Source organism: Physeter macrocephalus, chromosome 9 (assembly GCF_002837175.3).
Source record: "Physeter macrocephalus isolate SW-GA chromosome 9, ASM283717v5, whole genome shotgun sequence".
Classification (NCBI taxonomy): domain Eukaryota; kingdom Metazoa; phylum Chordata; class Mammalia; order Artiodactyla; family Physeteridae; genus Physeter; species Physeter macrocephalus.
This window is the reverse complement of record NC_041222.1, coordinates 55,718,568-55,735,431: the sequence shown is the minus strand read 5'-3', so window position 1 is coordinate 55,735,431 and position 16,864 is coordinate 55,718,568. Positions and strand designations below refer to the sequence as shown.

Genomic DNA, 16,864 nt, shown 5'->3' with positions numbered 1-16,864 from the left:
GAGTTATTTTTAGCGTAAGACATATTTTCACTTGTTAGTTGCCATATAATCTGTGTTGGGCAGAATGATTTGTTTTATGTTTCAGGCAGTGATTCTCTACTACACAAAAGCTGTGCCTACATATACCAGTACAACTTGTTGAAAAGTAAAATGATTTGTTAATTAATCAGTTTCTGTTTCTAAATGAAACGAAAGAAACTGTCTGATTTTTGTCCTCGACTGAAACTAGTGTTATCAACCAGTTGTTGGAGAATCATATGGTCACAGCTAAAATGGGTAGAGATTTATAAAGGATTTGGCAACTCTGTTATTATATTAAAGTTCTGAAGGAAGCATAAAGTCCTTAAATTAAAAATGATTTTAAAAATTTGCTTTTTTTCTAAGACAATATGTACATAAGTAGACTTGCCCAATATAATAATGGATGCCTGGCTAAATTTGAATTTCAGATAATCAACAATTTAGTGTTTAGTATGACTGTATCCTAAATATTGCATGGGATATACTTATACTAAAAATTTATTTATCTGAATTTCAGATTAAATTAGGTATCCTGTATTTTTAATTTGCTAAATCTGGCCACCTTATATTGACACAAAATTTTTCAAATTCAGAAGAAGTGCAGGTCAGAATACGTTTCTCCTAATGTCCTCCAGCTCTCTACATCCCACCATTAATGCCTTTGGAAAGCTTGTAGGAATAGTCTGTGCTTTCATAAACATGCACATATTAATTTGACGTATACAAATGTTTTCCCTCCTCTTCTTTTATATAAATACTAGCAATGTTATACATTGCCCTGCACATTCTTTTTTCCTATAACAATATGGAAAGTAAGGGATAGTGTGATTGAGTAAGTGGGGGCTTTGAATCAAACAGAGTTGGATTCAAATCTAAGATTTCTGGCTTACTAGCTCTGTGACCCTGAGTAAGACCTCAGCCTCTTCCTTTCCTCTGTTGTCTTATCTGGGAAATGGAGAGAATAATGTGCCAGGCAGTGGAGAATATTATGGAGAGCAAGATGTTTGGGGCTCCAGCTCCCATGATATAATGTATGGAAACAGCACTTGCCTAGCACTATAGTGCTTCATAGGCACTGAATTCATTGATCCATTATTGGTATGTCCTGTAGTTCTGAGTGCTATGGCTACTGAAATAGACAGGCTCAATTATAGGTAAATAGTGATATGGCTACAAGCAGGGTATATAAACAGTAGCTAGAGGGGCTGCTGTATAGAAGCTAGTATTTTGTATACGATTTGAATATTCTTATTCTCATTGTGTTGAGGGATTTAGTACTTTGACATATAATAGCCGTATTTTTAAAGGTACTTTGAATATTAATTTAAAGAGGCTCATTTTTTCTTGGGGATTTTTCTTAAAATCTTGAATTTCAAAAGTGATTTGTTTAAACATATATGGACATTATATAAATGGGGAATATTACTGATCTTTCTGTGATGTACCTATGCATAGTATTTAAAATCCTTAACTCTGACTTGTTAATACCTTCGTGTGGATTGTGGACTATGTTAAATAGTCTCAACCAGTCCCTTTCAGACTTCATTCACTTCGGGCCCCCATTTCTTTTTTTAGTTTCTCCTGTGTAGAGCAAGGGCTACACAATGTTGAACTTGGATAGAGGAAAGAGAATGGTAAGGTCAGTCTTCTTCTTATCAAGGGGCAGTATATCATAGAAGCTAAATTAATTGACTCTGGAACCAAACTGCCTGGGTTCAAATCTTAGCTTCATCACTTACCAGTGGGGCAAGTTACTTAATGTTTCTGTGCCTCAGTTTCCACATTGGTGCAGTGAATAGATTGTGTAAGGATTAAAGGACTTAATTTGATAACATGCTTTGAACAGTGCCCAGATCTGAATGTAATAGGTGCTGTGTGCTTGCCGTTATGCCGCTATTACCACTGCTTCTGCCCCAGCATTTGTGTCTGTCTCTTTGTTATTGTACCCACATCTTATTTTGCCTCTTTACTGCCCCTCTGATTCATCACTTCTGGCATGAATTGCCCAGAAAAACCCAGAGAACTTGGCATTCTTCTGAAATGTATTGAGGCTTCTTTATGTCTTATCCATTGGCCATGACCCACTATTATCATCCAGGTACCGTTCTATTTTCATACAATGTTGAAATGGGTAAAGAGGGAAGGGTGTTGGTGGGGCGGTGAAAGGGTGAGAAAGAGAATTCATGTCTGCAGTTTGATGGGAGTGGATGCCGTCTCTCTAATCTCAAAAATTCTGTGATTACAAATGAGTTTTACACTTAAAACTGAATACTTGCCATTGGAGTGTAGGGCATAGAAAGGAACATTTTTTTCAACTTCTTTTCTCTGTCCTGGTGAAATCAGAATAGTTATCTATTTATTTGTGGGACATCAGAGCAGAGAAGACAAACTGTGAAACTAATTTTTTAATACTGAAATCCAGAGGAATGGAGCTCTCATCTGGAAACTAATGTCAGTGACTTGCAGCTGAATTGAGCTTTTTTTTTTTTTTTTTTTTTTTTTTAAAAAAAACCTTTATGGTAAGGGTTTCTCTGGAAAAAAAAAGGTAATTCTGCTTCCACAGACCTGACTTGTAGGTGAACTTTCGGACGCCAGTGTTTTTCTCAGTTGGGAACTGCTTACTCTGTGCTTTCTCTGCAGAATCCTCATAATTCAGTGGGCCTCTAAATCTATAGGCCTATCCCCCTTCCTCGCCAAGTCATGAACACTGTTTATCTTTCTGAGTTAATTTTTCATAGGGGAAAGATGATAGAACTAAATTTTATTGTATATACCAAGCACTCATGCATATAAATTTACCCTTTCAAAACTTTATGAATACCAATCACTTGTAATTAGAGATTTCCAAGTTCAGAAAAGATAGATGGGTGACTTAACAAGGGTGTATAGCTAGTAAATGGTCAAGCTGAAATTTTAACTCAGGTCATCAGACTGCCTCGTCCATGCCCTTTCACTGCTGTCATGCGTCCTCTTGGGCGGTTGCGTTAAATACACCTTTGTAGACCTGGGCTTCCTTCTGTTGGGGTATCTTTCCTTTTATTTTTCTGTCAAAAGTTAATAATTTTTTGAGAGGGGACCTAGTAATATTCTATTTTATGAAGGACTATTCTTGTAAATAAGAATAAAAAATATAGCTATTTTAAAGATCTCCCTATATTTTCTCCCATGAAAGTATGCAAGGCCTGGCATTGGAATGCTAATCTATTCAATACATGGGCTCAGCATTAATTCTAAATATATATTTTAGAATTAGGAGTTTTGCACTGAGCTGGAAATCGGTATATATATATTTTTAATCTCATTTATCATTACATACCCAAAGAGTAAGTGTGTTTTCTGGGAAACTAAGGTTCAGATGATAGGCCCCTTGCTCAAGGCTGAACCACTCTTGAGGTTTCAATTCCAGGTTAGTGCCCTCTTTTCGTGACACCAGGGCACTTTCTAAAACAAGTGCCAGTAGTTGAGCTGTTTGACTATTTGAAGTGGAGTTATTTTAAATCGTTATATTCTAAACTGGGTTAAGGAAAGTCAGTAAGTAATGTTCTCAGTTATTACACATAGCTGACTGCAGGCATTGATGGTCTGTGCATCTGCTTGTGTACGTCACATTTTTCCTTTTTCCCCAAATGCATTCTCTCTTAAAGCGATTACAGGGGGCAACTTGTCCCTTCTCAGAGAAATCCCCTCATCTTCCAGATGAAAAGTGAGGATGTCTGGTTGTGGATTCCTTTTCTGCATTGAAGAAATGACCCACTGACTTCCTAAGGACTCAGGGTTTTCTGCAAGGCAAAGAGGATAGATGTAACTTGGAATCAGTTGGGCAAAACTGCTGGACAGCAAAGGTTAAAGATGGGTTAGTGGTGTGGATATTGTCAGCGGAGATCTGTATCTGGTACTTTAAATAGCCTAGATGAGTATTATCAGAGAAAGATGAAATCTGTGTGGGTTGAAGGTGTTGAGAAGATTTTTTTGAGTGGGAATAAGAGAGATTATTGACAGGAGGGTATTTTGAAAACTTCAAAAAATCTTTTTAATGTTGTGCTCTCTTTTATTCAGTTTTTCGTCCGTGAATTACTATGTTATCTTGCATTGATTCACTTACTGCTCGAGTGTCACAATTCATTTCTTAATTGGTGTGTCTGAATCATCTTCCCAGTTAAGACTGAGCATTCCAGGGCAGGATCATATATTCTATTTTTTACATTTTATTTTTTTTTTGCCTACGGAATTTCTCATGCGGAGCAAGTAAATGCCTTCCTCTATGGGTAAGGATCTGTAAGTGAATCCAAGGTTACAGTGGTCTGTGTTGAGAAGCTCTTAAGGAAATATTTTGGATACTTTTACTGTCTTATTTAAAACAGATTTTATGCCTTTTACCTTATTATACAAGTATTATCTGCAAATATAAGATAATTTTGAATAAATCCTAAAATGATTACTTTTTTTGCCTATAAAGAAAACTATCTTAAGTTACCTCAACAAGATTTTAATGGTCAAAGGAATCATAGTAGTATCAAGTGCTTTTTAGAGTATTTGGTTTTAGAATATAATTTTAAAGTTGTAAAACATAACCATTCCATTTTCTTTTCTCCCTAGAGTTCCTTATAGTTGCTGTTTATAATCATTGTAGAGAAGGACACTGAACTTGGGAAAAATGTTAGAAACTATAGGTAAGACCTGTTTCTTCCTGACCATTTGGATAATAATTGAAACTCTTTCCATTGGGATCTTTGAAATATGGTGTGTTCTACATATCTGGATTCTGTCTATAGTAACTTAGTTAAAATTTTTTTTTATCCACTAGAATTGTACTAGGGTAATGTGTTTCTATATTTGGATGATTTCATATGAAGTGTTATCAGAAACACATCATTTATAAGCAAAAGTTGAGAGCATGTGAAATGTTCTACCAATTATGGGTTTTAATAAAACTTAATGTAAACCCAATTCTGATTTATGAAGCCAGTTCTGGTTAATGTTTGTTTCTGGATAGCACCAAAAGTTTTAACAATTTTTTTTAATACTGAAAGATCATTGCCCATGTCTTATTTTTAATTTATTCTTGGAAGGTGAAATACTACTGAGCTTTGCTTTTAAGTTGGTAAAAATAACAGTAACAAACACTTAGGCTGACAAACTCGAGTGACAATTTAAGGCAGTTTAATTTCTACATGAGATAATTTAGGTTGAAATATCCAAATTTTCTAGACTCATGTGTTAATCTTTTTCTCACACTGCTCTTTAGTTTTAGAGAAGCTAGTTTATAGAACTAGTTTCAGGTATATCAGGTATGGTACACCCAGTCCCTCATCGTCCCTCATCTGGCACTGCACTCCTCACCTTTTCCAGGGAACTCTTTGGGTATGATTATTGGAAGGTATCTGGATTTCACTTTGGTGCCTTGAGGATCATGGCTGTTGGTTTGACACCTGCAGGTTTTGTGGGAAGGGTGGGGAGAGTGGGTGGCAGGAAAGGAGAAGGAGCTGTTTTTGTGATCATGGGGATCATTACTTAGACTTTTGTTTCTGTTACTATGCCCGTAATAAGAATGCATGGGTCTACATTTCCTGCATCACCTATTTTATACTAAAGTCACAAATCATAAAGACTACCAGTCCACATAGGAAAGTTCCTCATAAGAAAGTGGACAGCAAAGGGGAAATACAGAATTATATAAACCATTACCTTATAATGTTCATTCTGTAAGTTATTACTGAGTTGTATACTTTTCAAGAATTGACATGGGAATTAATACTAGATTTGTATTCTGAGATACCATGGGAAATATGACCCAGAATAAAATTCTCATGCATATCTTTACTATTATTTGCTTTTAAATTCTGCATACAGTAAGTCCCCTACATACAGACGAGTTCCGTTACGAGAGCAGGTTCGTAAATCCAATTTGTTTGTAAGTCCAACAAAGCTAGCCTAGGTACCCAACTAACACAGTCGGCTCTGTAGTACTGTATTGTAATAGGTTTATAATGCTTTCCACACAAATAATATGTAAAAAACAAACAAGCACAAAAGATAAAGAAAACATTTTTAATCATACAGTACAGAACCTTGAAAAGTACAGTAGTACAGAACCTTGAAAAGTACAGTAGTACAGCACAACAGCAGGCATACAGCGGCACATCGAGTGAACAGGCAATAAGAGCTACTGACTGGAGGAGGGAGAGGAGGTGGGAGATGGTAGAGCTGAAGGATCATCAGCAATAGGAGACGGAGGGCAAGCTGCAATTTCACTCACGCCTGACGTTGATGGCACAGGTTCTGGTTCATTGCTGGAACCAGATGCACGTTCACATCTTTGAAAGTTCACACCTTGAAGGTTAATGTGTCGGGGACCTACTATATGAGTAAATATTGTTTCTTTAAATTTGTGTTTGTGAACTCATGGTCGACATTGATTCATGTTTTAATTTCCCCATTCCTGCGTAATTCTACATTTGGTGCTATCGAAAATGACTCTGGTGATAATTCTTACTCTTTTCGATTACTATAATATGGCAAATATATTTTAATAGACACACTTGTTACCATCATGAATCTGTTAGGACATATATCTGAGCAGTCTCCATTTGTTTTTTTAAAACTAATGTGGCTTCACTTACAAGTAAGGGAGAGAAAGAGAGCGAGACTAGGGTTTGGGGAGATATTTTTAACTATTATATGTGGTAGAAACTCACTATCCGATAGAAGCATGCTTGCAAGATGCTAGGATTATTAAGGATATGCTAATTCAAGGTATTTACTTTGGCAAATAAATATCTTACTTCGGGGGTAAGACATTTAAAATACTAAAAAATTGTGTTTTTGAAGGGATATGCATTATTGTGATGTATTTTCAAGTAAATTCACAAATATACAATGCTTAACCCCTTAATATGTGAAATTGTCATATTTTGGATGTTATAACTCATCAGTAACATTATTCACCTCCACTTATTAGTTATACTTCTAATTTTTCTTACATATAAGTTTTTTTTAAAAGTGGAAATGTCAGCATTTACAATATGACAGAGTGTTTGGTTTTCATTAGAGATGAAATAGCTGGTATTGGAACTCAAATATGCTTCATCTGAATTAGTTTCTGTACTTTACAATTAGTTGCATGTAGCATACACTATAACCCGTTCCCTGCTGTCAAACTTTCTTACTAGAGATTTGAAGGTTTGAAGAATATATTCGTAGTGACATATTTTAGACCCTTCTTTTTTTTCTGAGTCAATTTTGAGCTCTGGAAAGGAATAGTTTTAGGATTTCTATAAGCATGGTTTGATGCCTGTCTTTCAAATCCTGTTACTGTCTAATGCTGCTCTTTGGTTTAGACAAAAATCGGGCCCTGCAGGCTGCAGAGCGCTTGCAGGCCAAGCTGCGGGAGCGCGGGGATGTAGCAAATGAAGACAAACTGAACCTTCTCAAGTCGGTGTTGCAGAGCCCACTCTTCAGCCAGATTCTGAACCTGCAGACTTCTGTACAGCAGCTGAAAGACCAGGTAAGACATGGTGCACTCACAGGAGACCTTTGTGGTGCGTAGAACTTGTGAAAGTCTCATGTTTTTCTGAAAGGCTGATTTTTGTATGTGTTAATGAATAGTTAATGAAGTCATTTAAGCCAGCGGTCCGCAACGTTTTTCGCACCAAGGACCGTTTTCGTGGAAGACAATTTTTCCAGGGACGCGGCAGGTTGGTGGGGGATAGTTCAGGCAGTAATGCGAGCGATGGGGAGTGATGGGGAGTGGTGGGGAGCAGCAGATGAAGCTTTGCTCGCTCACCCGCTGCTCACCTCCTGCTGTGCGGCCCGGTTCCTAATGGGCTGTGCGCCGGTACCAGTCCTTGGCCGGGGGATGGGGGGCTCCTGATTTAAACCTCCAAATGAGACATTCAGATTAACTGTGGCTTCCCCCCACCCCCAGTTATTTTTGTGACGGTTGTTGTGGTGTATTGTAGATGATATGACATTGTGTTGAAGGCTGTGTGGATATGGAAGAATGAGTTCCTACAGGAGAAGGGGGTGATGAAAATATGTTTAGGGTGGATGACTGTAGCTTGGTTTCCATCATCACTAGGACTCATGGTTCATGTGATCTTGCTTATTCAGATTCAGACATTCAGTAAACTTACATGATTTCAGATGAGCCTGGATTTGCATGTGTAATCATGTATGTGAGGAAGGGAAATCACCTCTATTTTGACAGTAAAAGGAGTAATTACATTGTCATCAGTTAGAGGAATTGCAATTCTCACTTCTGAAAAGAGTGTAAGTAGCAATTGCTCCCATGACAGCATCAGATGGTGATAAACATTAGGACTTCTAAATGTAACACAGTGTTTTATTGCTGTAAAAATTATGAACATTAAAAAGTCCTAGCATTTATATTAAAATTGAAACATATCACAATGACAGAATGAAAACTGGAGTCAGATGGTCTTTGAACTTACTTAATCACCATTTCTCAGGTTTTTAAAAAATATTTTTTAAATGGTTGCTATCCTCACAACGTTTGAAGTCAGTCTAATTATGTCTTTAGTCCAAGTTAATTCTCATTCTGATGTTTTTAGCATTAATCTGATGTTTATGGATGACTTGCTAGCAAATATTCTGCCTTAAAAGTTTAAAATGAAACCTGTAGACCAGTTTCATAATTCAGTGAAAGAACAGTTCCAATTAACAAAAAACCCCAAAATATGCCAAATGCAAAAAGAACAAATAGTAGCAATAGAGAAGGAATTTGTTTAATGTCATATAACTTCTTAATCTAGATATTTTAGTAGCCCCCCAAAATTAAGTAAGTAGATCAAGAAGAATCTCTAAAAATATTTTTCTCAAGTGAATTTCTACCTAATGATTTTAAAAGTTACGGCTATGAATTAAGAAAAAGAGGTAGTTTCATTATATGTAGTTGTGTTTGTTTCCTTTGTAAATTATTGGAAAGATTGGTTTTAGGTACTCATTTTCAGAATGGATTGGCATACTTTTGGAGAAACCAATATCATGAATATTAGTGTAATTATGGTGTGGAAAATTATCTAGTTTTTAAAGAGTGTGATGATGTCTCCCCTTATTGTATTATGTGAAAATATGATTAGAATGAGATGAAAAGTTGCAAGAAAAAGTACTAGTAAGTGTGTTAGGGAACACCATTAGTCCAGTGAGGCAACTGTCGAAATTTCCCTGCTAGCCAGCCTTATGTAAAGGGAATAGCTTTCATACTTACCGTGTCTGCTGAAAGGAGGAGAGAAATGGGCCTACTTGTTGTTGAGCTTGTTTTGTCATTTCTAAATGGAAGTAGAATATGGGCTCTAAAACTGTTTGGGTCCCATGTGATTCAGCTGAAATTTCTTTGGAAATTATTGAGCATAATATTATTGAGCCTCATAGTCTAGGACTATGGACAGTGTCATCTCATTGTATTAAATGTTAGAAGTTAGGATACAGTTGACCCTTGAACACCATGGGTTAGAACTGCACATAGATGTACTTTCTCTTCCTTATGACGTTTCTTAATAGCATTTTCTTTTCTCTAGTTTACTTTATTGTAAGAATACAGTATATAATACATAGAACATACAAAATATGTGTTAAGTGACTGTTTATGTTATGGGTAAGGCTTCAGTTAACAGTACGCTCTTAGTAAAGTTTTGGGGGATTCAGAGTTATACGTGGATTTTCGACTGTGTGTGGGGTGGTGCCGTGCCCCTACCCTCTGTGTTGTTCAAGGGTCAACTGTATTTCAAGGCTACGTAGGCTGTGATGTGTGTGAATTCTGTAGGCATGTCTTACATGACTTTGGACTTTTTGGCTTATTGGTCACCCCTTCAAGTACTGAAAGGGACCAAGGAAACCATCTGTTCTTCCCCCTGCTTATTACAGCAGAGTGGTTTGGAAGAGTAGAGCCAGAGCTACAACTCATGCTTCTTGGCAGCCAAGGCACAGCCCTTTCCCTTATTTGACCCTGCAGCTTATCTCACGTCTCCCCCTGCCCCCAAGGGTAAAAATGCCCTAGATGCCATGACTTTATGTCGGTTGAAACTATTGATAATTTCCCACATTTTTTGTGACTCTTCACTTTACTCTCCGTTCTTTACCAATTCAGTTTCATTTGTTAACTTAACCAATTTTTTTTCCTTGCGTGACTAGAGAAAATTTTAAAAAACTTAAAATAATATTTTCTGTTTTAAAGTTTAAACATTAAATATTCTAGATGTTATGTTAGATTTAAGTTTGCTGTATAGTTTACCAACTGCTAATTTATTGATATTTATAATTTAATATTTAAGTAATGCATTTAAGGACTGACATTTGTGTTTTTAATCCAGTAGCTACACAAATCTGATGCATGTCTAGCTTTTATTTATTATCTTATACTTAAATTACGTTTTCAAATGTATAATTTTATATGCACAATAGGAGCAAGTTCCCATTTTCATCTTTTTTATTATTACTGGAAATGTTGACCCTTTTGATTTTCCTCTGCCATCATTCTGTCTTTTAAAAAGCAAAGGGAGGGAATAATTGAAAAGCCCAAGGTATATGCACCATATTGGGAACATGATCATATTGTTGCCTTAATGACAGATGCCGACATGCCGTGTTGAATTAAGCCTACTACTTTTTTCCCTGCAGATCCTTCCCATTACTTCTATTCAATAATGTTTAATTTTTCCAATTTGCTTCTTCTGTATTAAGACTGCCCTTAGAAATCAAATTGTTTCCCTTTGGCAAATTAAACACTTCACAGGTGTGTAACTGAGAGGGCAAAAAAGCCATGCCCTGAAGGGATGTGCTCTTTAAATATTGTCAAAAATATTAACAGGTCTGAGAGTATAATTGATGCCTCTGTTTAACTCTGCCACATTGTGTATTGTTCTAACGCCAGCTAAAAGGATGTGTGCTATTAAACCTGAATAATCTCTAATAGCTCCAGTTCATTTCCTATTGCATGATTCCTGTTTAAGTGAAGAGGGAAAAAAAAAGGGAACTGTGACTTTGTGTCAATGATCTGTCAAACGCAAATTCTCAAGTAGTGTCCTCACTGTCACCTAGTCATCAGGGCTAATAACTGCAGGGCTTAATGCATATTCATGACAAAAATCCAGCTGTTGTGGAGGAAATAAACATGTTAGCAGTTTAATAATAGAAACTTGTCAGCCACGAGGATATTGGATTTGAATATTTATTCCGTGATGTTTCTCTATTCCAATATAGGTGGATGCTGCTTTCCTGATTAATTAATTGCCTTGCTTTCTGAATTAACTATGGGCACTAAGTTAAATGTCTTTTTACCCTGAGTTTTTTTATAGGAAAACTGTGAATTAAAATGATTAATTTCATTAGAAAGTTAGGACTAATTAAAAATTGTCATTGCTAAGATTTTTAAAAAAAATTATGGCTACAGAGACCACGTCCAACATTGAAGAAATGATGTGGATATGCAGGCTACAAAAGCTGCTGATATGGAAGACTAGCCTTGGGGCACAGAATATTCTGGAGGTTTCTCCTTGTCAGTGATTTCCAGCCTTTTTGGAGTATGACACTTGTTACTTTGTTGTTGTTCTTGTTTGATATTTCCAGGTTCCTGGTTCATTAACCTTTCTCCCAGGAAAGTGTTGGCTTACATATATATCATCTAGATGCGTAATGTATTTACACACAAAATTAAACCAGATTTTTCCAAGTTTTTCTTTGGAAATTTTATGACATCTCTTGAAATAATTGGAGAGATGCTGATTTAATATAGAATCAGTGTTGGAAATTACTGTTCAGTGTAGATCAGAGTAATTCAGTCCATCTTTTTCATTTTTATTCTTGGAAAATACGGTCTTCATGGTATAAAATTGTGGTTTTATATTTCTGTGTTCCTAAGTTTCATCTGTTCACATTCCAAAAAGAATTTGGAACAACTCCTGAAGGCAAAGCATCCTGACTAATAGGTGATTCAATGGTAAATCTAAATAAAGATCAAATAAAAATATTAGAGAACTAGATATACCAAGAATCTTGGGTTGCTAAAATTTAGTATAGAATTTATTTCCCATTTCCCAGGACAAAGGCAAAAAAGAACCAGATAATTATATATTGCTCAACGTGAGACATCATTCTATGAACCAGATATCCCCTTGGCAATGGGAACATTATGGGAGCTCATGGTTATTTTATAGAAAGCTCATAATCATTTATTAATAAACCTTGTTGAACACCAAAAATAATCAAAAGCACAATGAATTAGTAAGGTGGAGGTTCTCACCATCTAGAGGGAAAGATAGAACATGTATAGTCTTATGTAATTAAATAGAAAAACAAGAATGTGAGTGGTATAAGAGGAAGAAATTACTAACTTTGATTAGAGGAAAACTTCACACTGGAAGTAACATGTAAAATAGGTCTTGAAAATGAGTAGGAGTTTCCTGCAGAGATGGAGGAAGTTATTTCAGGTAGTGGGAACAGTGTTTACAAGAGTATAGAGCAGTTCTCAGATGGGGATTTTACATTCTCCCTCTCCAGGGGACATCGGGTAGTATCTGGAGACACTTTTTTTTTTTTTTTTTTTTTTTTTTTTGCGGTATGCGGGCCTCCCCTTGCCGTGGCCTCTCCCGTCGCGGAGCACAGGCTCCGGACGCACAGGCCCAGCGGCCATGGCCCACGGGCCCAGCCGCTCCGCGGCATGCGGGATCCTCCCGGACTGGGGCGCGAACCCGGTTCCCCTGCATCGGCAGGCGGACGCGCAACCACTGCGCCACCAGGGAAGCCCTGGAGACACTTTTGATTGTCGCAATATGTGGGCTGTAGGGGCCATTGCTACTGGCATGTAATGGGTAGAGTCCAGGGATGCTGCTGAACATCCTCAGTATAAAGGATAGCCCCTCAAAACAAAGAAGTCTGGGGTTTAGGGTGTGTTCAGTGCTGAGGTTGAGAAACCCTGGTACAGAGTCACATACATACATGTATTATCAGAGCAATAGAATACGTGAGGCTATTGGCAAGAGAGGAAACTTTGGAGCCAGATTATAAAGGATTTATTAAGGTAAGATTTTTTTTGTTGTTTTTTGAGGTGTTTGGTTTTTTTTTGCTTTGGTTTTTATCATCTTTGCTCTTTTGCATTCAACTTTCTATATGAAGTTTTATTGTATCAAGTTGAAGTTGTATCAACTTTATCTTTTTTTACCACACTATTAAATACAGTCTTTTAACAATCATTTTATTTACGTATTTTTATTTCTCCAATCATTTTATTTACGTATTTTTATTTCTCCACATTTTAAAGGTTGTAGTAAAAACACACAACATAAAACAAAGGTATAGGTTTTAATGACATTTTTGATGGATAAGACCCTCAATTATAATTGTAAAATACATGACTTGTACTTCAAAGGACTATTTCTTTCATCTTTCTAAGAATGAAATACACTAAGAATACACACTAATTTAGTGATGGCTTTTCTGCAAAAGAGTACATGAAGTAATGTACACCATGTATTTGTTTTTCTCATACTGTCTTAAAACAGGAGCGTGCTTTATAGAACCTAAAGAAACAGGTAGTCAGTGTGTACTTCATAGGGTTACTTTCAAATATCTGACGTAAGCAGGGGGTATTGGGTGCAACACCACCATCCTGAGACCTGCCCAAAGAGCCACTCTTCTGTATTTGTAGGACTGATAAATCAAGTTCATGGTCAAAGTGTTGAGGTATGCTGCTTTTAAGCAGTAACATCTGCACCTCTGACACTTTCTTACATTTATGTCTTTTAGGTTGTTGGAAAGTTGAGAATTTTGATTAACTGAGTACTTGGTTGCTCTGTTTTGACTTTGGTCATCAGAAAGATGCTGTTTTGTGTCATTCATGTCTCAAAGAGCAGAGATGCCTGTATTTCCTCGGCTTTATTTTATTACTTATGTAAAAGATGAAAACATAACCCTTCTGTCGATGGTTTCTAATTTGAGACTGGAATGAGGATAATTCACCTGTAGGCTTGCTGTCAGGAGAGGGGAAATGGCTACTCTCTCCCAAGAATGCCTAGGTTAAATTTTGACTGTGTATGGGGGAAGGGGAACGGAGAGAAAGAAGGTACACCTCAACCCCATTAACAGGAAGTATGGAGAAATCAACTGGAATTCTTCCCAGTTGATGTTGCCTGTGAAAATGAAAAAACTATTTTTCTTACCCCTGAAATGGTTTTGCTTTTATGAGAGAGCATTGCAGCCGCCTAACAGGAAAGTGTCTGTTTCTTGAGACTTCAATGTACGTTATCTAGGAGAAGTTATGAGAGGAGGAGTTGAGTCTCATGTTTTTACATTTACCATAAAGTTTATTTACTGTAGGAATTTCAAATACTTTATTTTTGGTACAATAACAGCTTTTAAATGTTTGTTCCTTTAACTGAAAGTTTGTAAATATAGAGCCTTTGAATGGACTAAAATTCTTGTTTTATCCTGGGCAAGAAGGCAGTGTTCAAGCTTTTTATACAGTGCTGGATTAAAATGCAACACCATCTTGCTATTGGGTATGCATGTGTGTCTAAAACAGCAAATGGTGCTAATTGTATGGTGTTTTTGTGACAAAGTTAAATGGTCTTTGGAGAAGAGGGAAAAAATGTGAAATTTACTGGGTATAATGTAAATCAGTTTTATAACCCAAGAATTTAGAACAATAGAGGTTGATTTGCATTTGAAATATAGCAACAGCAACAACAAGAACAATTACTTTTAGGAAGCCATTGTGTGCTGTGGACTTTGTCTCATTTAACCAGTCCATCAGCTTTTTGAGATGGGTTTTATCCCCATTTTGTCCAGTGAGGAAATTGGGGTTTAGAGAGGTTATATAACTTAATCTGGACCACACAATTATTCATTGGTAGATTTAGGGGAAGAATCCAGGTCTGTCTGACCCTGAAGCCAATGCTTTTTTTTAACTTCTAATTTACACTGATTCTAAATCCTTAGTTCTGTAATTTAAAGGAGCAAATAAGTTGAAAAAACAGTTAATAGCATTCCTAAAGAGAAATGAATTTAAACTAAATCTTTTTTAAATTCAAATTCATTATGATTTGCCATTTCCCTCAAATTCTCCCACCAAATTTTAATCAGAGAGCCTTTTTAATATAAATCAGAAGTTTCATTCTGCTTTTGTTTATAATTATGATGCTAGGTTTTAAAGTAAATGAACTGGGTAAAGGTAATAGTGGAATGGAGAGACAGCATGGCAAAGTAACATCAGTCTTCATATGCCCATTTCCATATATTTATACTTGTCTAGAAGGTTTTATTTTTATTTTTCTCTAAGCAGACTGTGAACAGTGAATCAGTTTTATCTTCTGGAAATGTGGGACATAGAAAAAACACTGCAAACATTCTAACATGTCATTTGTCTAGATTTTCAATTTCTAAAATTTGTGGTGGCATTTGAAAAAGATAGTTACTTAATTTTGATACCTTTACCCCTTTGATACAGAAAACTTCAGCATACTTTGATAAGAATATTATTTTTGGTCAAGTTACATTTTGTAAATTTTGTTCCCTTGGAAATTTTGTTAAGAAAGCACAGAAGTGTTGAGATTTAAATAAAAGAAAGACATTCTGCAAATACACATCAACACACATGCCTAGACTAGTGGTGTATATGCTGTGCGCCACTCACCATTTGTTCTTAACAAGCGTAAACAGGAGTTGTAGAATTCATTTGTTTGGAGGTTTGTTTGGAGTCCATTTACTACTTTTGGGATAAAATCCATGCCATGTTCATCTTTGAATACCTTGTCCCTAACACGACACTTTGCTCAAACTCAATAAATGATTGCTTAATTAATGAGTATGTGAATGTTGTTGAATATTTAGAACTTTTGTGCATTAATAACTTAACTTTCCTTGCTAGAGAACGAGTTTTTAACATAAATAAACTAGCCAAATAACTGAAGTTACTTTGAAGACACCTTATTTTTCTCTTAGGAACCATATTGAAAAAGATGTGTCACTCATCATTCATCATCATCATAGCAGTTAACGTGTATGGAATTCCTACTGTGTGCCAGGAGCTATTCCACATAGAGTTACCTGTTTCATCATTATAACAATACTGTAAAGCACAGGATAATATTTTCCTCATTTTGCAGCTGGGGAAACGGAGGCACAGAGAGGTTAAGTGGGGGAGTTAGTATTTGAATGCAGGCACGCTGACTCCAGAGCCCAGGTCTTAATGATAGAGCTCTGTTGTGTTTTGTTTCACTCTCCTAAACAGTAAAATGAACATAATTTAAGGATTTCCTGGTGATCTAGAGGCCTTCGTTTTGATTATCTGATCTCAGATGCTGGCAGTATTGTAGTGTTGTCTTGTTTGGAGACAGACACAATCCAGATTTGTATTCCGGCACTGATATTTATAAGTAAATGATCTTAAGCCAGAGTTGATTTCTTAAAATGAAAAAATACATATTTATCTTGACTGAGCCCCTTTTTTTTTCCCTCCTTTAGTTGTAAAATGGGAACTAAATAACATGGATTTTAAAACTCTAAGGCATAAGCCCAGTGCTTACCAAGCACTCAATAAATATCAGTTCTCTGCTTATTGCTTCCTCCTCTTATTGACATTTTATGTTCTAAGGCAGCAACTCTCAGTTTGGCCTCATGACCCCATTACATTCTTAAAAATTACTAAGCACCCCAAAGAGCTTTTGTTTTTGTGGTTTTATCCACCAGTATTTATCAGGTTAGAAATTAAAATTGAGAACTATTGTAAATATTTACTTATTATATTAAAAACAGTAATAAACCGATTACCTTTAAAAATTAATGAGAAGAGTGGCATTGTTTTATATTTTTGCACATCTCTTTAACGTGGCTC

At 36.2% G+C, this 16,864-nt stretch overlaps 1 protein-coding gene across 12 annotated transcripts in view; it reads left to right on the top strand.

Moving 5' to 3' along the window:
- Positions 1-16,864, top strand: part of MPDZ (multiple PDZ domain crumbs cell polarity complex component) — a 174,042-nt gene that overhangs the window by 37,065 nt on the left and 120,113 nt on the right. For 11 of the 12 annotated variants that reach the window (XM_055087209.1, XM_024126749.3, XM_024126754.3 and 8 more), the window contains exons 2-3: positions 4,618-4,691; positions 7,359-7,525. In XM_055087209.1, coding sequence (XP_054943184.1) covers positions 4,676-4,691; positions 7,359-7,525 — 183 coding nt within the window. In that variant the 5' untranslated portion in view covers positions 4,618-4,675. Of the gene's footprint in view, positions 1-4,268; positions 4,287-4,617; positions 4,692-7,358; positions 7,526-16,864 lie in introns of those variants that run through there. The other variant, XM_028493996.2, reaches the window with a different exon arrangement.